The sequence below is a fragment of the Alexandromys fortis genome, unplaced genomic scaffold, assembly GCF_014885135.2.
Source record: "Alexandromys fortis isolate MF-2015 unplaced genomic scaffold, M_Fortis_MF-2015_v1.1 scaffold_20, whole genome shotgun sequence".
Classification (NCBI taxonomy): Eukaryota; Metazoa; Chordata; class Mammalia; order Rodentia; family Cricetidae; genus Alexandromys; species Alexandromys fortis.
The window spans coordinates 15,794,444-15,821,069 of NW_026067903.1; the positions used below are offsets into that span (position 1 = coordinate 15,794,444).

General features: G+C 42.3%; 1 protein-coding gene across 1 annotated transcript in view; it reads right to left on the reverse strand.

Moving 5' to 3' along the window:
- B3gat2 (beta-1,3-glucuronyltransferase 2) overlaps positions 1 to 26,626 on the reverse strand; it is an 84,539-nt gene that overhangs the window by 22,574 nt on the left and 35,339 nt on the right. Inside the window, exon 2 of the mRNA XM_050134715.1 lies at positions 4,871 to 5,015. Within this exon, the coding sequence (XP_049990672.1) occupies positions 4,871 to 5,015 (145 nt within the window). The remainder of the gene's footprint in view (positions 1 to 4,870; positions 5,016 to 26,626) is intronic.

Sequence of the window (26,626 nt, forward strand, 5' to 3'; positions counted from 1 at the left end):
CGTCCTCAGAGCTTCCACACACCCGTGACCGCGGGCCTCCAGGCAGGGAATGAAGAGAACGACAGGCATGTAGGAAGACATTCCTGCAAAAGTCATGTGTGAGAAACCGTTCACGGTCTCATCTCATTTGTGAGGGAGGGAGATCCTATTTTTCCTTACTCCCAAAACCGATACCATCTTTCTCTTACCTCTTGATCACCCTTGACCCCCTCCAGCCCCACACCCATTACCCACCCACTTCCCCCAAAGGTCTAGGATGGGCCCCGGAGTCTAGAAACTCTGCCACCTGGGAAGATGATAAGCCCAATGATCAGAAAAAGCTAGTGTCAATGGAAACCACAGTGTGTATGACCAGCCCCCATTCCTAACAACAGAACTTGCTCCAAGTAGCACAACTGGAGATGAAGGGACGTCAGGGTCATCCTGTTCTTGTGTCCCCAGTGACATCTCCATACAGACCTTTCTGGCTTCATGCACTCAGAACCCCTCCGACACTCATCCTGCCCACTCCTGCCCTCACCACTCCTCTCACGGGTCAAACGTCGCCATCTGCTCTTCTGGAAGCCACATTCTTCCCTTTTGCTGACAGGCTATTCTTACCAAGTGTAGCCTGTTCATTCTTCTGTCTCTGATGCATTTTGTGCTCCCAGCTCTTAAACTCAACATCCACCACCAACTACAACTTGAGGTATTTAACTACCAGATGCCCCATTTATTTCCCTGTCTATTCTCTCAACTACCATGTTCACGGGTGCACCCCAGGACCTTCATCGTCTCTGGTTCTGTCTCCCAGGATACAATCCCAGGCAGCTCCACTCCCCTTAATGCTCACCTCCTTTCTAAGGGGTACCACATACCCACGGGCCACTGGCCGCCAGGCAGGGAATTCAGAGAACTTACAGACATCTAGGAAAGGCGTTCCTGGTAAGTCATGTGTGAGGAAACACTCGTGGTCACATCTCGTTTGTGTCAGTCATGAAACATCTAAAACATCAGTGGTGACCCTGGAATAGCACTTCAAATGGACCTCCACTTTTGTGTATGAACACATTGATGCAATAGAGTCTCAGGAGCCATAATTGGCCTGGAAATCCCTAAAGTGTGGCTTGTGTCTGTCTGAAACCCTCAAACTTGTGGAATATGAACTAACTTTAATGGATTAATGCCAGAATTGTGGCACACCAGAATAGAGTGGCTACTGCCTGCCAGTCATTCACCTAGGAATTGTGCTTGTTGTTAACTGAGCACAACGCCCCACTTGCAGCCTGTTAGAGATAATGCTAAGGTACATGCAAACATTAGGAATTCAGCATAAACATGATCAAAATATATTTTATGAAAAAGGTTTAATATAAAAAAAGAAATATAAACAGGTGTATATTTAAAAGTCCAGTGTAAGGATCTCAGCGTAAAGTTCCGATTTTAAGCAAATCTGGACCTCTGAGCTTCAAATTCCTTTCAGCTCAGCTCTTTCAAGCCATGGTTGTCGCTGACATTTCCGTGGAAGTGGCCAAAATGAGACTGTCACTTGAAAGTAATTCCCTGCCCACAAAGCAGGGCTAAAAACATTGCATGGGCTGCCTCTCTTCGAGTCTGTTGTCAGATGCTAGAAGAGAAGAGAAGCCCGAGGCACAGCCCAGGAGAAATACTCCAGGGTCACACCGGAAACCAACAGTCAGCCACAGTGGAGCTGCCTGTGAAACCCTCTCCCCATCTCATCGCATGCTACCGTAAGGAGCAGTGATTAGAAAGTTTTAGGAAACGCCCTCGTGGACCAGATCCAATCCTCACTCCCTTGTTAACATTGTACACACAGGACAACTTCAAAGCAGTGTCTCGTGCCACCTGACAGCGATTTTTCAGCACCGGGAAAGTCCACTGTGACAGTGAAACACCAGTCTAAGTACTGTATGTATGGCGTCAGGCAGAAGTCCACTGTTTCATGTCTGCTACATGAACTCCAGTGATGCGCTTCACGGAGACACCAACAGGTTGGGTTCTGAGGACTGCTGCTTAGCGTGCTCAAACCCTCAAAGCAGGTTTCTTAGTTGGCTTTATAATATTAGAGAGACCTACACTCCAATATGTCCTCACATTCAACCATCATAGAGCCATTTGAACACAATGCCCTACAGGATGTGACCTCTGGCTTCCTTCTCTCCCTCCAGGTCTTCTCATTCCCACATATTTGTTCACTCATTCTCATATCCATTCTCTTTTTTGTCTTCATTCCCATCTCTCTTTCTCCCCCTCTCTTCCTTTCTGTGTCCCTCCCTCCCTCCCTCCCTCCTCCCCGCTCATGTCTCTATCTTCCCTTGTCCCTCTGTCTCCTTCACCCTCTCTCTCCAAGCTAATGTGAAAATGAGGAGGGACAGGCCACATGGTTCTAAGGGCCTGCGACCTCTGTTACCTGTTCCTGTGGAGACCAGACAAGCAAACTCTAAACCACGACAAGCATTTCGAAGTTTCAGAATGAGGGCAGACTTCAGACCCGGACTCATTATTCTACTGACAAGATCACCTGCACTTCTGGGCTCCCAAAAATATCAATAATGCCCTGAAAACTGAGATGCCAAACAAAGGCATGTGGGGAGTGACGTTTCCTCGAAGGTGACACTGAGTTCCTATTTTAAAGTAAGACTACCAAGAAAACAAGTAGATCATATTTTGTTGTGCTATGCAGGTTTCATTGTGATTTGAAAATGTATTGAAATGTTCAGAAAAGGCCAAACAATGGCCATGCCATAGGAAAGAGAAGTTAGCAGTGAAAAACATCTCTTAGGTTTTGCAGTAAGAGGCCCCTATGCACAAACCCATATGTCTTCCTTGATTTGCAGAAATATCAATTTGGAAACAAGTGCTAGGAATTATCCAAGCTGCTCACGCAAGGTAACTGCGTCCTGCAAGCTTTTTGGGTAATGGCCCTGAAACGGTCTCCAGGGAAGTTGAGGACCAAAGGTCTGTTAGCTGACTTCTGCTGCAGTCCTGGATCCTCACTTGCATGCCCAGCACCTACTCTTCTTCTCGTGTTTATCAAGACATGACACTGGGGGTCGGCAGACAGTGGTCCTCTCATGCAGCCTCCTCTCTCCCCACAGGAGGACACTGCATCCCAGACAAGTGGAAGGACACATTTTCTGCTCTAGCTTATGCCATAGTCAAGAGGATGCTCAATTTCCCAGCATGCGTGATGTTTAGCCTTGTATTGTCAGAGCCATGGATGGGATGGATGGGAAAGGATTCTTTTATGAGTGTCTGCATAAATATATACAAATGTATATACACGTAACAAAAATGGAAGAAGTAGTCATGAATTGGGGGGCCACTGGAGGATCCAGAGGAGACAAAGGAGGGGTGAGAAAGACAGATGAAGTTCTCAAAAGTTTAATTTAACAACAAAAAGGAAAAGAAGGAAGGAAGGAAGGAAGGAAGGAAGGAAGGAAGGAAGGAAGGAAGGAAGGAAGGAAGGAAATAAGACCCCTCGGGCTCTCCCAAGCATGGCTCTCCTGCCTCACAGCTGCTCCAGGTAAATGTCTTAGCTGAGGTGCCAGCATAGCTCTAGAGCCTTAAAAACTAAACCCCAAGGATATGGAGAGATCAAGGCATGGAGAGTAGGAACAAGGGACCTAGGCTAGCTAAGGGGTCAGAGACCTCAGCAGATATCTTCAAATTTATGCTCTTTTTGCAGCATGTAAAATATGGAGCACAAATCATTTGTCTTTTCCCAAGATGCATTGTGTCACATCCTGCATGCAGCCATCCGGGAGAGTTTCATCCTCAACTTCTAACATTCTTTACAATCTTATTTTCTCAAATTTTTTAGTTTCAGAATAAATGCCGCAAGTCCAGTTTAGAAGACAGTATTTTTGAGCACAGAGGTTCTGACCGTGGGTGGGAACTACACACGAAAGAACCGGGAGCGTGCCGGTTGACAGAGAGTGCTGGTAATGGATGTGATCAATTCTGAAACCTTTCTGACTTCGTCTTGTCAGTTATAGATGGCAGTGATTGTCTTCCATCTAACCCTCATGTTCCAAACCCATCCTGGCACAGCAATCAAAAGCTTCAGTTTCTGTAACCCACAGAATATGAGTCCCTTCATGATCAAGCAGTATTTGAAAACTTGAGGTTTACACAGGTCTAATTCAATTCAGTTGGCTGGCCAGGAAATAACAACTTTAAAATACAGTTCTATTCAAAAAGTAATGCATGTATGGAAAACCAGAATCTAATTTTATGTTTTAGCTATTTATTAGTAAGCCACTAAATTTACCAACAAACATTGAAATGACTTGTCAATTTTAATTCATTACTAAACTTATCAATAAACATGATAAATTGTAGTAGAAGGAGCGGGCTGTGTCCCACCACCCGGCTAACTTAAACCCAGAAATAACCACATGGAAATTGTATTAATTAAACCAAATACAGTTTTTGTATGGTTATTTTGGGGGCTAAGCTAGCCAGGCAGCTGGGAGCCGGGCAGCGGGACATAGCCCGTTCCTCTTAACTACAATATATTTAATACATCAACCAGCTTTCTACACAGGGGCACCAAAAGGTTCTAACTGAGAAATTAGAGAGAGGTAGGAACCATGGCTCTATTACTCTAACCCTCTCATGCCCAATCCAATACCGATACACAAACGTTTGTTAGATAAGAGAATAAAAGGGATGACTATTTTCTAACCACTTCCGAAATCAGCTTCAATTTGAACAGTCAAAGAACCTATTTTGGATATTCAAATATTTCCACCTATGAATGAAGTACCTTCCAGGGCTTTATGCAAATTGGTCGTTTAAAGCTTCCTTCTAGGAGCATCCTAAGCCCCACCCAATAGGAACAAATACCCGCATGCACACGGCTCACCTGCCATGTCGATAGCAAAAGGCCTGTCTTCTCTCCACCCGGTGTACCAGCCAACAACTTTGCCATTTTTCACCAGTGGTCGTTCATAGCGTCGCCCGCCAACGAGGCCCACAGGCCAGACAGAAACCTTGCGGGTAGTCCTCATCTACAAAGGGGAAAGAGATGTGCATAAGTTTTGTTAATGTGTAGTGATCTACACGGCAGGAATGAAGTTACTATGGCTTCAAAATGTTTAGGTTTCCAAGCAAAATCTTCTATCCCAGTTCTTTGTCATTTTGGCCCAAGGCTTAAGAGAAATAAGCTTGCTGGGTATGGTGGTACATGCCTTTAGTACCAGCCCTTGGGAGGCAGAGACTGGTGGATCTCTGTGAGTTCGAGCCCAGTCAGAGCTACATAGACCCTGTCTCAAAAGAAAAAAAGAAACTATAGATGAGGTACCAGTCCCCAAATTTCACTTATTTAAAGTCTACCTGTGATAATTAAATGCTTTCCATTGTCTGAAAATTAAATCTTTTAAGAAATAACTTCCTGTCTTCTAAAATGAGCCACATTATTCCCAGGAAACTTTATGACTCAGTAAGTGATGTCACTAAGAATGTCTTTCTCTAAAAGAGTTCCAGAGCAATACAGAGAGATCCTGCCCCCACCTCCCAAAAAACAAAACAAAACAAAAAACCAACCAAACAAAAAAAACCCAAAACAACACAAAAAAAGGTTACAGAGAAAAAAAAAATGTTAAAACCTGCAAGAGAAAAAAAAAATGCCAGCTCACCTACAGAGGCAACTTTATCTTGGTTTATCTTGATAACAATAGACCTCTTGGCAGAAACCCTAACTACCCCAGAAGCTGTTCAAGCCTTGAAAGTAGACATTCCTGACAACTACGATTATTATACCCAGCAAAATTGTCTTTTAAAAGTGATGGGGAAATAAAGACCTTCTAAGACAAGCACAAAATAAAAAATAAATAAAACTAAGGTGTCAACACATTGCAGAATAAACTTAGAGAAATTATGCATAGAGGGGAATAAGATCTTAATAAGAGCTTGGGGCAGAAAAAGTTTCAAAAGAAACAAATACACACCTTGAACAAATTAATTTCAATTTCAGCAGATCAGAAAAACGTTGTGATGGATAATGGAAAATGAACAAACTCTATTTAAACCAATTAAAAAGACCAGCAATACAAGAATCAGCAAGTTCTGCTCAGTAGCAGCCTAATGTAAATACATTTAACTTTTCCTTTTAAAAATGAAGAGTAGCTGGTTGATTAAAACAAAACAAAACAAAAAACAAAAAAAGCAAGAGGTGACTCATAGGTAATTATGAACTGAAAGCAAAGTGTTGGAAAATTATATTCCAGACAAAGGGAAACTGAAAACAAAGCATACTCACGTCTAATAGAGTAGGTTTGAAGGAAAAGTTTCTCAGATAAGAGAAAGAAGGTTATAAAAGTTATAAAAGATATAAGTACTACAAATATATGTACCAAATATTGACACATCCAATTTTGCAATACTGCTGCACATAATGGGCAGATGAGTCCAGATGTTTATAATAACTCTCTCCAAATAGGTCATTCAGAAAACAACCAGCTTTGGGGTTAATTGCACCGTACATCAAATGGATCAAATCAGGGACGTCTACTGGAAATTCTCTCAGAGTGCCAACCATAGCTTCTTTCTCAGCATCCATGAGACTTTCTCGAAAAGAGAATGCAGTTTAGGCTGTAACACAATCTTAGTGACTATCATATCTGTGACAAGAGACAGTGTCAAAAGTGCCGTAAGAGAAGAAGGGTTCGCTTGTATTTTGGCTCACAGTTCCAGGCAGTTAGAGGTCATCATGACACAAAGAATAAATGGTATCAGGCAGGGAAGGCATGGTGGCAGGAGAAGAAGTGTGTCCCATTTAGGTCACTTTGTGTCCACACTTGGGATATGGGAAGTCAGGAAGTAAGGCTGGATCACAAGACCTCAAGGCAGTTCCCAGTAAGTCACCCCAGGCTCCACTTCTTAAATATTCTAAAATCTTCCCCAAAGTGCCACCAGCTAGGGACCAAGTGTTCACACACATGAGCCTATGAAGGACATTTTACAAATAAACTGTGAAAGTCAGTCTTCAAATCACGTGAATTAAACTCATTTCTTTTTTATTATGAGATAGTAATGGACAAGACTAGAAATACAGAGCAAGAGAAACTGACAATGTGCAGAGTTTGAACAATAAACTCTTGAATGATCATTGAGAAATCAGGGTGACAAGTAAACCTTCTTAGAAGGAAATTAAAATGAAGACACAGCCAGCTACAACCTTTGGGATAAAGCAAAGGGGTTTCTAAGAAGAAAGCTCGCAACTCCGAATGTCTACATAACAAACAGCAGCAACACGGACAGATGACTGAATGAGTCACACGACACTGTAGCGAAACAGGAGGAAACCAAACAGCAAATGAGTAAATGGGAGAAATAATCAATATCACGGTAGAAGTTAATGGAGACTGAGAGGACAACATAAAGAATCGATGCAACAAAGAGTTGGTTCTCTGAAAACATGAATACAAGTGCCAAACTTTGGCCAAGGGAAGAACCAAGTGAGCACAGAGTTTGAAAGGAAACATTAGCATTGTCACCAATGAAACCTAGAGGGTCATTAGGGAACACTTCGAAAAACATATTCCAAAAACACGGAAAAACTAAAAAAAAAAAAAAACAGGTAAGTTCCTACTCCTATATGATTTATCAAAACTGAATCAAGAGGATGTAAACAGCTCAGGGGCTATGTAATGAGCAATGGGATTGAGAGAGTAATAGCCTCCCAAGAAAGTCAAGCAATGGTCAGGCCGATTCATTACTCATCCTACCAGACCTTTGACAAGCTCCCACGCCTCTTCATGATAACATTCCAGAAGGAAAAGAAGGAAAATGCTTGAATGTGGTAAATGAAAACCTTACCGCAGCATTATACTAAATGAGGAAAAACTCCAGGTATTTCCTCTAAAATCAGGGCTGAGACACGGGTATCGACCTTCTCCCCTTTAGTCAATACATTGATCATTGCTCTGACTTTAAACCAGTGAGGTGAAATAGGAAACTAGGAAAGGGAGGACTCAATATTCCTATTTGGAGAAGTCATGTTCTTAACTTAAAAGACACCAAAGGCCTCTCTAGGAACATCTTAGCTTAAGAATTTTAGTTCTTTTAGCTAAGTACCAAGACACAAAATTGTTCTAGTTAGGGTTACTATTGCTGTGATGAAACACCATGACCAAAACCAGTTGGGGAGAGAAGGGTTTATCTGGCTTATATTTTCACATCCCCTTCTGAAGGAAGTCAAGGCAGGAGTCTGGAGTTAAGAGCAGATGCAGAGGCCACAGAGGGGTGCAGATTACCGGCTTGCACCTCATGGCTTGCTCAGCCTGTTTTCTTGTGGAACCCAGGACCATCAGCCCAGAGACGGCTCTACTCACAACGAGTTGGGCCCGTCCCCACTAATCACTAAGAAAATGTCCTATAGCAGTGGTTCTCAATCTTTCTAATGTTGTGACTCTTTAAGACAGTTCCTCATGGTGTGGTGACCCCCAACCGTAAGATTATTTAATTTCTACTTCATAATGTAAATATCTGTGTTTTCTAATGCTCTTAGGTGACTCCCATGAAAGGGGTCACATCCTTCGGGTCTTGCCTACAGCCCCATCTTACACAGGCATTTTCTTACTGAGGCTCCCTCCTCTCAGATGACTTTAGATTGTATCAAGTTGACATAAAATTATCCAGGCACAACTTGTCCACTTGATCCACAAACACACAACTGTTATTGTTAGCATCCAGGCACACCTGACCTCGCCCTTGGGGACCTGGTAGACCTTGGCCTGGTCCTACTGCATGGCAGGCAATACCCTGGCCTATTATGTGGTCTTGCCCTTCCCTTTAAAATGTGAAACTCCACCTACTCCTTTCTCGTCTTCCTCTTCCTCTCCCTGCATTTCTCTGTCTCTGTTTTTCTCTCTCTTTCTCCTTCCCTTTCTCTCTCTCTTTCTCTTCCCACAAGGTCTCTCTATGCTCCCTTTCTCTCTCCTCTCTTTCTCTCCTTCCCCCACCAAAACCTCCTTGTAAGGGTGTGTTGTCCCCCACCCTCCATGGTTCAGTCTCATGCTGGATCATAACAGTTATGCCACAAGCTTTCCTTTCTCAACCATCTTGAGATCTCACATTAAAAACAAAAGTAACTTTAAAAGTCTCACAGTCTTACAAATTCAAAAACTTAAAAAGTTCAATCCCATTATAATATCTAGTCTCTTTAAAAAATGCATAGCCTCTTTTAAAAGTTCAAAATCTCTCAACTGTGGTCTTCTGTAAAAAAAAAAATCAAAATTAAGTTAAATACCTTTTCACTTCGAGAGGAAGGAACCAGGGTACAGCCACAATCAGATGAAAGCAAAACCAAACTCCCCAAAGTGTAAATAACTCAAAGTTCAATGTCTGGGATCCACTCACGATCTTCTGGGCTCCTTCAAAGGGCTTGGGCCACCCCTCCAACTCTGTCCTCTACAGCACACACAGCTTGTCTTCTAGGCTCTGGCCAGTTCCACCTTTCTACTTCTGCTGTTATTGGTAGTTGTCCCATGGTACCAGCATTTCCAGAATGCTGGGGTCTCTGCTGTTACTGGCCTGCACTTTTACCAGTAGCCTCTCTTGGGTTCTCTTCAGGGACTCCATCCCTGCCACACAGTGCCAAGCCTCTGCCTCTCTCCAGGATAGCTTCATGCCTTCAAAACCAGTATCACCTGGTGACTCTTCCACTACCAAGTTCAGCTGTCAGGTACAACCTTGGTCATGTCTGGAACACAGCCTCTGTGTACTGACTTTCAGGAAACACTTTCAAAGAGATTTCACCTCAACAGAAATAGTCTCTTCTTAAGCAGCACTAATTTTTCAGTTCCATTTGACCAGCATCAAGTACCCTAGCAAAGCAAAGATTTTGCTTCAGTAGTTCTGGGATCCTGTTAATCACAGGTGATTCTTCTGCCCCAGCTAACCAGAACCATGGAATCTTAATTCAAAATAACAAACGACTTCAAAAGAGTCTTTATACTTCCCTCTGAAACTCCACAAGCCAGGCCTTCATCCTCTGCTCTGTCCTTAAGAATCCTATTTTCCAAACTCCTACAGAACAGTCCACAAAGCTCTCAGCACACAAGGCTCTCCTAGCCCAAAGTTCCAAAGTCCTCCCCCAATCCTCCTCAAAACAACACGGTCAGGGCTCATAGACATACCTAGTCCCTGGTACCAACTTGACTTAGTTAGGGCTCTCTATTGCTGTGATGAAACGCCATGACCAAAGCAACTTGGGGAGGAAAGAGTTTATTTGGCTTACTCTTGCATATTACGGTTCATCACTGAAGAAAGTCAGGGCAGCGACTCAAACAGGGCAGGAACCCGGAGGCAGGAGCTGATGCAGCGGTTAAGGAGGAGTACTTCTTACTGACTTGCTTAGCCTGCTTTCTTTTTGAACATTTAGCCCAGGGATGGCACCACCCACTACCCCTACGCTGGGCCCTCCCCCACTAATTAAGAACATGCCCTACAGGATTGCCTATAGCCCAATCTTAAGTAGGCATTTTCTTAATTGAGGTTCCCTCTTCTCAGATGACTTTAACTTGTGTCAAGTTGATAGAAAACTATACAGCACAAAAATCAACACATAAAAACTAGTAGCTTTTCTATATAATAATGGTAATAATAATAATAATAATAATGAACTTGCTAAGAAAGAAATCAGGACACAATCACATTTACAATATCCTCCCAAAATAAAAGGACTAAATCTAGGAAGTGAAACCTCTATAAGAAAAACTTCAAAACACTGAAGGAAGAAATTGGAGAAAATTCTAGAATAGGTAAAGATTTTTAAGGTTTGAGGATTGAGAAGATTAGTATTATAAACACGGCTATATTATTGAAAAGCAATCTACAAGACGCAATACAGTTCCCACCAAAATGATGTCATTAGTCATAGAAATAGAGAAAACAAAATTCATAATTCATGTAGAGGCACAGAAGACTCTGCATAACAAAAGCAAATTCAAAAGAAAAAAAATGTGGCTGGCATCATAATAATACTGGACCTCAAATCATACTCCAGAGAGACAGGGACAGCATAGGACGACACCCAACAAGACATGGGGACCAACGGAAAAGAGAACCCAGAAGTCAGTTCACCAAGCCCCAGTCACAAGTATGTGGCCAAGATGTAAAGTACACTGAAGAAAGGGGCTGCTCCTCAAGAAATGGGGTTACATACAGTCTCAGTGGTTAAGGGTGCAACCACATCGACCGAGAATTCCACCTCCAGGAAGATTCCACTCCTCTGGCCCCATGGGCAACTGTACCCCCACCTCCCCATACATGCACGTAACTTAAAAATACTGAAAAAATTCAGCTGAAGAAAGAATTAAAGCTGGATAGCCACATGCAGAAGAATGATGCTGGTTCCATATATTTCACCCTACACCGAAATCAAACCTGGATTAAAAATGGATCAAAGCCTTTAACACACAGACAAAATACAGAAGCGCTGGAGCTGTTAGACTAAAACACTGGGGGAAGCACTTCGTGATGTGCGCACAGGCGGAGGCTTTCTGAGCCGGACTCCAGCCACTCCGGAAACAGCAAGAGCCGGCAAATGGGATCCCGTGACACTAAAAAGCTGCCACCCAGTGAAAGACACGTGCAGCAGGAAAAAGAGCGCCTACAGAACGGGAGGAAAACCTTTGCCAACTCTACATGTGACAAGGGATTAATACCTGCCAAGGCCTAAAAAAAAATTAAACATCCAAACAAATCATCTGATCAATACATGAGAGAATGAAACTGGCAATTCTCGAAAGCAGAAACAATTAATACACGAGAAAAATGTTTAACCCCCTTAACCAGGAGGGAAATGAAAAATCCGAACTAAACCGAGAGCCAGGCCTGGTGGCAGGCACAGGCCTTTAAGGCCTTTAATCCCCGCCTGTGGGAGGCAGAAGCTGGTGAGTCTGACACCAGCATGGTTTACAGAATGAGTTCCAGGCTAGCTAAGGCTACATAGTGAGATCATGTCTAAAAATAAATAAATGAATAAAGCGTACAAACTACACTGTGATTCCACCTCCCAATAGGTAGGATGACTGTGAAGTTTTAGCAGGAATATGTGGGGCAAACAAGAGCCTCATATCCTGTGGGTGGGGATTTCAATTAATCTAGCAACCGGAGACATCAACGTGAGGATTCCTCAGCATTAAAAATGTATCTATGCTACGGTTCAGCTACACAGCCCCTGGGCATATACCTGAAGGGATTGGGGTCAACACACCACGCATATGCTTGCACAACCACATCTGTAGCACAGCTCGCAGTATCGGGACATGCAGTCAGTCCAGATGTGCATCAGCAGATAAGTAGCTAAAGAGACGTGAGACAGACACGCTGTGTAGCTATATTCAGCCATCAAAGATCCACTTTTCTATGTCATTCTCAGGACTATGGGTGAGGCTAGAGATCATCCTGCCAAGTCCAATAAGCCAGACCCAGAACTCCAAATCACACGTGTTTTTCTCATAGGTGAACTCTAGATTTAAAAATTCATGTATAGGGAACAATTGTGTAGACAGACGCTAAAGGTCCCTGTATAGATTGTGAGAAAGTTGGAGTTAGAAGATGTGGGCAGGGGAGGGAGTCGTCTAGTGTCTAGGGATGTTTATAGAACCTGAAGACGGAACAAATTCTGATGCTCCGCAATGACAATATGCAGCATGAATAATAAAAACACAGAGGCAGATATCGGGGTTAGAGCTGAAAGATCAGAGAAGCAAAGCAGCCAGCCACTAGAGAGACCTATTGTTTCACCCAAATCTTCAGTCCGAAAGGGCGAGATCCATGAATCCTCAGATTCCACACCTCCACTCAGTTCCTGTCTCTTCCCCTTTATATTCCTCTCTCCGCCCATCCATATTGCTCCTGTCTCCACCTCCCTAGTGCTGGTGTTAAAGGTGTGCGCCACCCCTCCCCAGCCTGTATGACTGACTAGTGTGATTCTTAGCCCTCTGATCTTCAGGCAAGCTGTATTTATTAAAACACAAATAGTATACCACTATACCAATATTTGCAAAATCATGGCCCGATGGTCCATTTTACAGGATCTAGAATGGCAGTTCTCAACTTGTGGGTCACAGTCCCTATAAGGGGTCATATATCGGCTACCCTGCATATCAGATATTTACATTACAATTCATAAGGGTGGCAAAATCACAGTTTTGAAGTAGCAATGAAATAATGTTATGATCAGGGTCCCCACCACATGAGGAAGTGTATTAAAGAGGCGCAGCATTGAGAAGGTTGAGAGCCATTGATCTAGAACCACGGCAGAAACAAACCTATGAGGTATTTTCTCCATTATGTCATCCTTACGTTTTTGGTTGTGAGCCTAGCCTTTAACGGCGGAGCCATCCCTCCAGGTCCGTTATGCCAGCCTTAAAACACGTCTGTGGCACGACTTTGGCAAAAATAACCAAAGTGGGAGGACCCGCTTGAATGTGCACAGCACCATTCCTTGTGTGTGCATCAGGACCACATAACAAAGAGAAAACTGGTAGAGCCAAAGCGTTTGTCCCCGTTTACCCTGACAGCGGTTGAAATGTGGTCAGCCGGCTCACGCTCTTGCTGCCGTGACTTCCTTGCTCTGTTCGGCTGTACCCTGGAACTAGGAACCACAGCAAACTCCTTCTCTCTTAAGGGACTTTTGTGAGTCATGTAAGCAATGAAGAAACTAACTTGATATAAATACGTAAGTAAATGCCCCTCAAAAACACACACACACACACACACATACACACACACACACACAGACATGCACATGCGCACATATGAATGACAGGACATAAAGGAACAGGGACTATTTGCAGGGGCGCAAGGGCACAAGTGGGAGGGTCTAACAAACAAGGAAGGATAATGAGATATGAATAGGTTTAACGTACAAAGACATGCATGATTGACAATGTCGTTACGAAACTCATTATTATGTATGCTAATTTAAAAAAATTATAAAAAGTGACAATAAAAATGATTATAAATTGAGAATTTTTTATGAAAAGAAAAGAATGCTTTACCAGGGGTGTTTCCCAGTGCAGTTGGAACGCACCTCATGGCACGAGAGTGAAGTAATTAGATCTCCCATTAGCCCAGCATCGCAATTCCGTTTATTAGTAACAACCCACCTTGTTCTAAAAAGATTTAAGGGCGGGAGGCATCCCAGGCAATGAAAGTCTTGCTGCATTGTTCCCCCTCAGACGTGAAATGACTACTTTTATAATCCCTTTACTTTTACACTAAATCCTTTACAATTATCTTGTGCTGGCTCATATCAACTCCTGCAATTCGTAAAGAAACGTTGTGCTGAGTTTCAACTATGACTGCAGGAAGGTGTGCAGGCCGTCCTTTCAGGAACCAGCGCACAGTGAGAACCCATTTTCAGCTCCCTTCGACACAGGGCTGAGCATGGCTGGTTTCACATGACTTATTAGGTTCTTCCCCTTTCTCCTGTTGCCTATCGACGTCTATTTGCTGTGAAAGTGCCTAAACGCCGTGGTCAGCTGAATCACCTTTGACTCTTTGCCAAAAATAAAAAAAAGTTGGTTCAGCACATCTTCTGTGTGGGTTTGCTTCTAGAATCTCTGCTGAGATCCAATGTTTGTCCATGGGGCCAAAGTCATGTGGTTCAGGTCATCGCAGTTTTGTTAGTCCCTGGCCAGGTCAGGTCTGTTCCCTTTCAGTTTCCTTCACTTCTGGAGCTATTCCCACTGGCCTGCATCATTTGCATTTCCCTATGAAGCTCACATTCTGTCAGTTTCAGTACTGACTGCTCCAGCATGAAGTGGACACAGCAACTTGGTGAGAACAGCACCTTTGCGGTAATGACCTCCTGGCTACTCTCTCTCCGTTCATCTCTTTCTGGACTCAACTCTATATCACTGTTTCAGTGATCCAAGTCTTGAATCAGTAGTAATCAGTACCAGGTAATCTATTATTTGCATGCCTGCTCTTCTCTGTAGTTTGGTCAAAAAAATGTAGACCCTTTAACAAAAGTTTCACAACATAACCCAATTTACTACACATTCAAGTTCCTCTCCTTCACATACTTCAGACAGTTCCAAAATGTCCTTGTCTTACAAACACACAGAGAACCCACTTCAGTTTGGTACATATATGTTATTTTCATTAACAGAATGGTTTATATCTTTAATGTCTTATAAATAGCACTTTGTGTTTCAGGGAGGGTATTTAATCTCCTATCATTCCTTTCCAGGTCTAGAGTACTAACGTTTTAAATCTGTGAAATATTAGTGGGAGGAAAAACCATAGGTTCTGTCTTTAAATTTTTTCTTTTAAAAATTTAGTGTGTATGTGTGTATGTGGGGATGTGTACGAGGGCATGTGCACATCATGTGTGTGCATGTACAGTACATGCATAGGCATGCAGATGCTATGTCAGCCAAAAGAGGCTCTTTGGAATGGAACTTTCAGGCTACTGAGAGCATCCCAATATGGGTGTTGGGGACTGAAGTTGGGTCCCTGTGTGCTCCTAATCTCTGAGCCATCACTTTAGTTCCTCTACATCCTCTTGGTAGTACATAAAGTTGTGCTCTGCATCCAACATCCCAAATCATGTGTGACAAGCTTGTGCATGCCATGTATTCATTTAAAAGTGGGCCCAACAAGTTTTGCTGGGGAATGAAGAAGAAGTATAGTCACAATCAAAGAAGAAGGATAAGAACAGAAGGCAAACACTGCTTCCCAGAGCTGGTGAACACGGCTCCCACTTGTGGGTGAACTTGCCTCTGCCCTGTTAAAAAGCGAGTGGGGTGGAACCACCATTCAGGGCCGCCCCTTTGGTCCTAGCCAGGCCTGCCTGTGATAAAAAACAACACAGATACATAGTAAAGACAGATTCAGACAAAAAAGTTCTAAATGGGTCACAGTGTGTTTAGAAACTGTACATGTGCTTAAAGAAAGAAAAAGAGTACAAACAATCATAAATTAAGAGTAAAGATGAAATAAATATTTAAAAGTAATAGAGTAAAAACAATAAACCATGTAAAGATAAAATAAGAAAATCTGGATTATGTATATCATTGTGTTTTCTTTGCATTTTTTGACTGTCAATGAGCTAACTACAAAAAGACATTTGATTGTGGGAGCTGCTAAGCTAAGTCAATATATATATTTTAAATATATCTTGACTTCAAAATTTAAGTCTAAGGATGTCCTACTTTGGAAAAGAGGTCCTGCTTTTGTTTCCATAGAAGATGAGAAGCTGTGAATTCCTTCCAGGCCAATACGATTTGATCGAACACGACCCCCATAAAATAATGGCCCAGGTGATCCAGCATCCATGATAGTTTCAAAACTGCTGGCTGAGATGTACCAACCACAAAAGATACCCCAGCCAGAATTTAACCATAATTCTAAATTTTCTTAGAGTCCCCATAGGATTAACAACGTCCCTAAAGTGGTACCAAAAAAAAAACTATGACCAAATTCCTAAAATACTGTTTATAAATGTTTGTTTTCATTTAAATGGGTTGGTTATAAATGATTGATAGTCATAGTCAATCTCTTTTTAAAGGAAAAAGGGGGATATGATAAAGAAATGAATACTTTGTATTGGCATGGACTTTGGTTTAGTGATATAAATTTAAGGTCAATTTTGTATGTATATTTCTATTCTTGTTTAAGGTATGTTTATGAAGCTTATTTAAGAATATAATAGTCATCTATATATAGTCAAACTTATAGACATGTTAGTTAGGTTTCCTTATGCAAAGATATATTTCAGATGGATAGGTAATTTTTAAAAGACCTACAAAATATGACATTTAAAATGTTGTAATAACTCAAAATTCTTTGGATATGAGATATTTACTCCTGGCAGCACCTATTACTTCAAAGAAGATGATGGGCATCAAATAAACTTGGTATAGAGTTTGCTTTCAGGATGGCAAGAAACTGCTCTTGCCTGGACCGTGTGACTATATTGCTGTATAAACTGGACATGCAGGACCCATAGGAAAGTGACTGCTAAACTTGCTAAAAGATAGGATGCTCCTTTAGGATTCCTGTTCCACAGAGGAAACTGCCAGATATTCTGCAGGACACAGAAGAAAGCAACTGACAAACTTTACCAGTGCAGGGTAGAGCAGATCTTGTCATTTCCTGCTTCACTGAGAAGTCTGCCAGACACTCTAGACCTATAGATTGAAGATGGATGCCCCAACATTGTAGAGGAACTTTGGGTGACTGTCCAGGCAGCCAGACATTTCTGTCATTTCTAAAGTTTTGAAAGTTGTTTACAATGCATTTCCTATTTATTTAGGTAATATTATATCCTTCTGGAGTCTTTTATGAAGTTGAAGATAGATAGAGTTATAGTTTTACTTAGTTTTGAAAAAAGATAAATTAGATATAAGACTTAGACTCACAAAGTTAGGATAGATTATAGAGTATTTTCTTTAATTTGTCAAATACAAATAGACTGAATATTATAACTGTAATTCTTGCTTGATAACTGTTTTGTTATATGTAATTGTACTATGTTAAAATTAAAACCTTCCTTTTTATTTAGACAGAAAAGGGGAGATGATGTGGGATGCCCTTCTGTATGCTGTGAATATGTGTTGTTTTTATTGATTTATGAATAAAGCTGTTTCAGCCAAAGGCTAGGAAAAAATAGGTGGGAAATCCAAACAAAGAAGAAGAGGACGGCGGAGTCAGAGACGCCATGTAGCCGAGGAAGGAGTAACATGCCAGAGCATTGCTGATAAGCCCCAGCCTCATGGCAATACATAGATAAATGGATTAATTCTATAGTGCGAGCTAATCAGTAATATGCCTGGACCATTGGCCAAACAATAGCAATTGATATTGATAGATATTGAGCCTCTGAGTGGTTCTTTTCTTTTCTTTCTTTTTTCAGGAAGAAAATGTTTTATTTCATCTTTTTTTTATTATTGAGCTCTACATTTTTCTCTGCTCCCCTTCCTGCCTCCCTCTCCCCCCTTGAGCCCTCCCCCAAGGTCCCCATGCTCTCACTTTACTCAGGAGATCTTGTCTTTTTCTACTTAGATTATATCTATCTAAGTCTCTTTTAGTGTCCTCATTGTTGTCTAAATTCTCTGGGATTGCTTTATGTTTAAAAACCACCTATGAGTGAGCACATCTGATAATTGTCTATCTGTGTCTGGGTTACCTCACTCAAACTAATGTTTTCTAGCTGCATCCATTTTCCTGCAAAATTCAAGATGTCGTTATCTTTTTCTGCTGTGTAGTACTCCATTGTGTAAATGTACCACATTCTCCTTATCCATTCTTTTTTTGAGGGGCATTTAGGTTGTTTACAGGTTCTGGCTATGACAAACAAAGCTGCCATGAACATAGTTGAGCACATGTCCTTATGGCACAATTGAACATCCTTTGGATATATATCCAAAAGTGGTATTACTGGGTCTTAAAGAAGGTTGTTTCCTAATTTTCTGAGAAATTGCCACACTGACATCCAAAGGGGTTGTACAAGCTTGCATTCCCACCAGCAATGCAGAAGTGTTCCCTTTTCCCCACAACCTCTGCAGCACAAGTTGTCATCTCTGTTTGTGATCTTGGCCATTCTTACAGGTGTAAGATGGAATCTCAGAGTTGTTTTGATTTGCATTTCTCTGATGACTAAGGATGTTGAATATTTTTTAAGTGTCTTTCAGACATTTTAGATTCCTCTGTTGCGAATTCTCTTTTTAGGTCTGTACTCCATTGTTTTTATTGGATTATGTGATCTTTTGATAACCAATTTGAGTTCTTTGTATATTTTGGAGATCAGCCCTCTGTCTGATGTGGTGTTAGTGAAGATCTTTTCCCATCTGTTGGCTGTCGTTTTGTCCTGTTGACCGTGTCCTTTGCTTTACAGAAGCTTTTCAGTTTCAGGAGGTCCCATTTATTAACTGTTTCTTTCAATGTCTGGGGTTCTATTTAGGAAGTGGTTCCCTGTGTCAATGTATTCAAGTGTACTTCCCACTTTCTCTTCTATAAGGTTCAGCGTGACTAGCTTTATGTTGAGGTCTTTGATCCATTTGGACTTGAGTTTTGTGCATGGTGATAGATATGGGTCTATTTTTATTCTTCTACATGTTGATATCCAGTTACGCCAGCAACACTTGTAATCAGTCATAATCCGTGAAAGTCAGGGCATGAACTCAAGACAGGAACTTAGAGGCAGAAACTAAAGCAGAGACCATAGAGGAACAATACATACTGACTTGTGCTCCATGGCTCCTTCAGTTTGCTGGATTTTTTCTCTGCTCCCCTTCCTGCCTCTCCCCCTCCCCTTCAATCCTATCCCATGATCCCCATGCTCCCAATTTACTCAGGAGATCTTGTCTTTTTCTACTTCCCATGTAGATTAGATCCATCTATGTTTCTCTTAGGGTTCTCATTGTTGTCTAGGTTCTCTGGGATTGTGATTACTGAGTGGTTATTTCATAAGCAGCTGCCGGGACCCACGAGCAGGAAAGAAACCAGTCCAGGGGGACTAGTGGGACAAAGAAAAACACTCAGCTACAAACATGTTTTGAGGTGAGGTGCATGCGCACAGGCCTGACTGCCTGAATTTGATCCTCTGATCCCACAAGGTGGCAGAAGAGAGCAGAGTCCGAGGAGCTGTCTTCTGACTTCTAGATGGATAAGCTACACTACACCACACACACACACACACACACACACACACACACACACACACACACACACTGGCAGTTGCGATAGATTTAAAGGCATACAATAAATACGAATGATAAGCAAGAATATTTGTAAAACATAAAAAGAGAAACTATCATTAAAAAAGGAAGCTAGGGCTAGGGAGATGGCAGAGTTGCTGACTAGGTCTAAGGATCTGAGTTTGGGTCCCCAGAATCCATGCAAAGCTGATGAGGGTGGCGCATGTCTGTAAACACAGTGCTTTTACTACAAGATGAGAGAGAGAGACAAAAATCCTCAGAAGACTGTTAGACTGTTAGCAAATAAGAGACCCTGTGTCGAATTATGTGGGAGGCAAGGTTAGCACCTGTCACACACACACACACACACACACACACACACACACACACACACACACACGGGGTGGGGGAGAACAGCTCACAAGTATAGGATGGCTAAGGAAGGGATGATTAAGCATGGACGTAGAATTTAAGCTGGCTTTATGTAGGCTTTCCCTTTAAACTAGGCCATGAAAGTCACAAAGGATTCTGCCCACAGAATACAGCCTGATCCGTGAGCCGCTCAGGCTAGCTAGCATCAGCTGGGTTTCACTTTTGCAGAGGGCAGGATGCTGAGATGATGGACAGGACCATAGGAAAACAGGCAACGTTTGCAGAATGATTACGCTAATTTCTTTTCTCCTTGCGAGACTGCCATCGAAAGAGTTAAAAGGTTGCCTAGGTCCTGTAACCCTGCATTCTGGCAGAGCACTGAGCTACAGTGGGGGAGGCGTCGCCACAGAATCAGATACTCTGTCCTCCTATCCAGGACCACTGTCCTCTAAAGAGCACGGACGTTTCAAAGGAAAATAGCACAGCTATTTACAGGGCTTCTCCATTCCCCCTGGGATCTAACCTTTGTTCTGTGTCCTTTCACTCAGCCTCCGTGCCTTAAGGATTCCTTGGCTGCAGCTTGGCTCAGAAGGGGAAAAAATGTTACAGACGGTAACTACTGCAACCAGGCGCTTCCTCTAGTAACTGAAATATTCTCCATGTTTTTAAGTTTTTTTTTCCTATTGTTACTTTCCTAATGCAAAACAACAGCCACAGCTTCAGGTGCCTGGTGTGAGCCCCAGTCTGAGAGAGAGAGAAAGCTAGAAGCATGGAGGGAAGGGTACAATATTATGAACAGGTCTGGCCCCGAAAGGCACAGTCTTCCTATTTACTCAATACCGATGTAATATTCTGCCAGCTAATCCTCCTGCCACAGCTCTCAATTAAACGGACAGCGTAGGCAGGGCATGAATAGCAGCCTTAAACAGCTACGCAGCCTCACCTCAGTGTTACAAAGGACACACAGGATACAGTCAGCATTTCCTCGGATGCCTTTCTCCAAGTAATTATAACAATTTACTCTAAGAAATGTTACAAGAATATGGTAGCCATCTTAACATACTTTTATTAATTTAACTTTTATTGGTTCTTTTATTGAAAATGACTTTTTTTCATACAATATATCCTGATTACATTTTCCCATCCCTCTTACTCCTCCCAGTTCCTCCCCGACTCCCCTCTCTCATCCAGGTCCATCCCTTTCCTTTCTCTCAAAAGAAAGCAAACAGGCATCTGAGGAATAATAAAAAAATAATAATACAAAAATTTTCAGGCAAATGGCATGGAAAAAAAAAGCCAGTGACACTTTGCATCACATCGATGTCTCCTCTAGGGAAAGAGGGAGGCGCCAACTGTGCAGTACATGATTGTTGGTTCTTTGCAATATCCAGCTCCTACATCATGAGTCATCTGTCTTTCTGCAGCTTTAAACTGTGATTTTTTTTTTGGTCCCTCCCATGGCAATGGTTAACAGGCACCCTCAGGGTTAACAGGCACACCTCAACTAGTTGCTGCTCATCTCAATGCCATCATTCCAAATGGTATCCTATGCATGACTTTACGAATCTTGGATTTTTTTTTGCCTATTTTTAATTTCAATATTGTGCCATTTCCACATTGTGAACTTTAGGTGTATAAGCAAATTATTCCGAGGATCTAAAAATGCCAGAAAGCAGCAATGTCTTTATCCTGTCTCACTGGGTAGAAAACTGAACCCACATCAGCAACAACTTCTTAATATTTACCACACACATGCATGATGCTGTGCTTATCTCTGAGCAAGGGAGCCAAGGTCTTCACCCCTCAAAGCCAAAATTCTAAGAGAGAAAAAGCAATTATGCAACTCATTGCAAAATGAGTCATGCATGTCTTTCCTGGTTAAGGTTATAAAGGAAATGGTATCATGAGAGAGTCCTGAAGAAAGTTGGTCCGATCCATGGACTGTTGTGGTTTCCTCGAAGATGTCAGCATGAACTGAGCCTAAAGCATGAGCAGCATAAATCACCAAGAATGTTCTAGAAATTCTGAAAGAGTCATTCGCCACGTTCCCACCGTGTACTTTCATGAAAGAATGGTTGCAGGTGATGGCTTTGGGGACTTCAATTCTCATAGCTGGAGTGGAAATGGAAAGATTGGCCAGTTGGAGGCTCGAATGTTCCACACAGTAGTGGAGGAGCGCAACCGTCATAGTTTTGAACTTTATGGAGTTTTACGAAGCTGGTGATAGACACATGCATTCACGGCAGCTAGTACGCGCGTATTTCCTGGTGGTATAAGCCGAGGGCTTAGAAACAAGGATGTTCTGGTAGCAATGAGTGCAACCACAACACAGGTCTTGTTCTTATGTCATCCTCCATTAAAAGGAATCACACTACTTAGATAGATAGCTGATTTTAGGCCTAGGAAATACGCAAGATTTTTCTGAGGTGCCTTGTCCGTCCAGATAGCACAGAAGTGCTTAGAAAGAAAACAAAATCTCCAAATCTCACAGCTGTGAGTGGGGGCCTATCAAAGGCAAACAGGAATCAATTAAAAATCTCTCCTGGCAAAGCGAGAGTAGTGTGGCCAGAGAAACTGATCACAACCCAAGCTGGAAAACAAAACAACTACTGATCCACGTTAACATAATAAATGGAGGAATAGTCAACTCTTGCATGGAGAATTCCAAATAACTTATATTGGTAACTCCAAGAACGTAAATCATAACTCTGCTTCTTACGCATGTGTTGTGTCTAAGATGTCTTTCCAAAGACTCCAATATGGAAGAGGACGGAGGGGAGTACTTCTACAGTGAAGAAGTCACTAAGACCCACCTTGGCTAGGTGGTCAAGGCCAACATCATTATTGATAAATAACATTAATTATCCATGACTTTTATAGTATATAGTATATGCCTTATATAGTATATAGTATAGTATATAATGTTGTATATGCCTTTTATAGTATAGTTAGAAACCTTACGGTTCTATTATAGAAGGAACCACAAATCCCCAGAACACAGCTGACTCTAAGCCTGTGGTGGAAAGCGCACTAGATGAGCCTGGTGCAGCTTGCAATACCAGAAGGTAAGGGGCACATTCAATGATCAACCAAATGAAAGGCTAAGCAAACCCACGTTAACTGCAACCTAACGGCTGATGGTGGAACAACTGCACAACAAAATGCACAGCGCTGCACACCTGACGTATCATGACAATGGTACTCTGCCCTGTGATTTGCTTCTCCAGATGGCTGAATCCTAATCTAATTGTTCCAACAGAAGGGCATCCAGTAAGCTGCTGACCAACATTCAAAACTGTGAAAATTGCCCCAAATATAGAAAATCTATAATGTCATGTCCAAGGGGAGCAAAAGGGGCCAGGATAGCAAAACACAAGAAGGAAATTGTGGACAGGATCCTGGAACAGAAAAGTACCCCGGGGTATCAGAACGGAGAACAGACTACAGTTAATATTGGCTTATTAAATGTCCCGGAGGTATATTACTAATGTGTGTCATGGGGAAACTGAGTACGGAGCACATGGAAACTCTGTAGTATATAATTAAAAAAAATCCAAAACCTGTTTTAAGAGTAATACCACATGTTATATGCAGCTCCTGGCTGTGAATTTTAAGATTTGTATGTTTAACATGGAGTATCTGTAGTGGTCAGAATGCCAGAAAGGAGAGATAAAAAGGAAGGGAAAGAGCCCCAAGACAGAGGAATAGTAATATAAAATGGGGATATAGGGAAGAGAAGAGGGTGGGGAGTATCAGCCAAAAGTAAGGATGTTTGAAAAGCCACATGGAAGCCTACTGCTTTGTAAGTGGATTAAAATTATATAATTAAAATGGAGTTTGAACAAAAAGACTTAAGGTTGGTGAATGCTGCTCTCAGAAGTCATAGGTTAATGAAATAAAAACCCCAGTGCCGAGCAGGGGATGCCTTCCTATGAGATGTTGGCCAAGGAGGCCTCACAAGTTCTCCAAATGATATGAGTAATTGCCATCGCCAGTCAGGACTAGATAATAGTGGGACTCTGTTGCCGAAGACACAACACACTTGTGAGACATGGAACTACCATGGTGAACTGGACCGAGAGCTCGTTCCTTGCGGGAAGCTTTACCAACAGTGCTGGAATGTACTGTGGGTGGCACTGGGAGAGAAAAGCCATCTACACTCTTACTCTACTCTGAGCTCCTGCAGCTACTACACCAGCTGTTTTCTAATTGAATTTCAGGTCTCTTTCACAGGACGGAACTCATGCCTGGAACTTTGTAAACTCAAGTCAAACAGCCATGGCTATTGAGGTCATAGGCCCTCATGGGCAACCAAATTATTGCTGTTTTTGCCAAATGGGCATGCCGTCAAATGGCTGAAATATTTGCTGATACCCACTGCTTTCTGTTGCTTCCAAACTTGTTCAGAGACGCTTCATTTTGGCATGGGCAGTGGGCAATGTAGAGACTCATAACTGGCCAAGGTATGAGAATAAGTGACCATTGAAATGCTTACTCCTAAGGAGGGTCTCCATATGGTCCTGTCCAAGGCTCTGGGGACATCTTAGAAGAGGGGCTAAACACCCTAAGAGTCAGAGGATGGGGAAGAGTGTTGTTTCAAAACATGGCTGTTGCAATCATAAACATAGAGCAGCTGTAACTACCTGCCTGAGATCGTCACAAGATTGAACCCATCAATGTCACCATTCACTGGCAGAGAGGCTTATTAGGTCCCATCTCCCCGAGGAGCTATCAACAGTTAATGATTGCTTGGGGTGGGGGTGAGAAGGGAGCCATTTTCTTTGGTGGTGGAGCCACTGGTAAGTTGTTCATGCTCTAGTAACTAAGCTCATAACTATGCACATTCAAGAAACTCCAGTTAAACTCAGTTAGGACACACACATACACACACACACACATACACGACATGAAAGTAGGAAGATATTTTGTTTTGAGGAGTTCAGTAGGAGTGGGAGGGAAATAAGAACGAGTAACGGGGCTGAACATGGTCAAAATACACTATATATGTGTATGAAATTATAAAAAATAAAGACATCTATGTTTAAACATCTATATAGATTTTAAACACCCACCTTATAAGGAACCACTGTGCTTGTCAAGTATGACTTACTACGTCTTCTAGAGCCAGAGTTTTCACCCATGTCCTATGCCTTATTGCAAGAGGCATACCCCTCTTCAAAGCTGGAAGACAAACTGAATGAGCAATGTTTGAAGAAAGCAGGAAGGCAATATTGCTGGATGTATGGAAATAAGGGATGTTCTTATGCATGTAATGTGTATGGTATATGTAGAAAAGATAGAATTAGAAATTAACCAGAATATGGGCCATGAGACATACGTGGGAAGAGGACATGATTAATAAATTTAATAAATAAAAATATCTGTTCAAATCTCAGTGTTGAGTTTTAAAATGAAGGGAACTGCTTATGCAGGGCAAATTTACTTAATTATATTAATTACTTAAGGTTCATGAGTCTGTGAGCCCCGGTAGGGACTACTTGGGAGGGGCTGGCGGGAGCCCTGCTTAGACCACTGCAGTGATCAAGGCAACGTGGGATTAGTGTAAAGAGAAATATACAAGTAAACAGAAGACACCGAAGGGTTTCCGTGGTCAGGTGACTTTTGCAGCATCAGCAGGGCAAGCAGGGGAAAAGAGAGTGTTTTCAGTAGACAACTGGAACAAATGGACATCTGTGCTAGAAAAAGACAGATACAGAGAAAAGGAGAAAACTCACTGGCAGTTGACGGGAATGTAAATCAGTAAAGCCATTATGGAAAACAGTGCGGAGAGGCCTCAGAAAAGGAAAATCAGGACCGCTATTACCCAGCAATCACATCACTGTGTGTACATCCACAGGATGAGAAATCCGAGTGTCTAAGGAAACGCACAGCATCGGAGCCCAGCACAGGGGAGAAGGCTTAGCAAAGGCAAGGCTGAGCTGTAGCTTTGGCAAGGCAGGAACACAGTGTTTTCAAAATACAAAGAGAGTTTTTATGTTTATTGTGGTATTAGTCAAGATTTGAAACCAACTTAAGTGTCCAACAATGGACAACTGGCAAAGAAGATTCTGTATACAATAAATTAACAGATGGATAGATAAAATAGGTCCAGCCATTTGGGACATTGCTGACACTGGAGAGCTGTGTTAGGTATGCAGGGATATGGGCACAGAAAGAAGAACAACTTCACTTATATGTGGAATTAAAAAGATAAGCCATGCAGGGCAGTAATGGCACAAGCCTCTAATCCTAGTACTCAGGAGGCAGAGGCAGGCAGATCTCTGTGAGTTCAAGGCCAGCCTGGTATACAAAAAGAACTAGTTCCAGGACAGGCTCCAAAGCTACAGAGATATCTTTTATTTAAAAAAACAAAACAAAACAAAACAAACAGCAAGGTCCCCAGTAAGAGAGCCCGGCACCCTCAGCCTGGGCTCCAGGGGCTCCTGTGCTCTCCTGGATCCTGCACTGCCTGCCCCGTCCTTCCTTCTGTCCCTGGATCACTGGGCTACCAGGCGGCCCTGTTTAGGTGCTGAGGAGTTCCATCTGGACGGGTGAGTGTGTGCTATCCAGGGGCGATAGTCCCGGAAGAG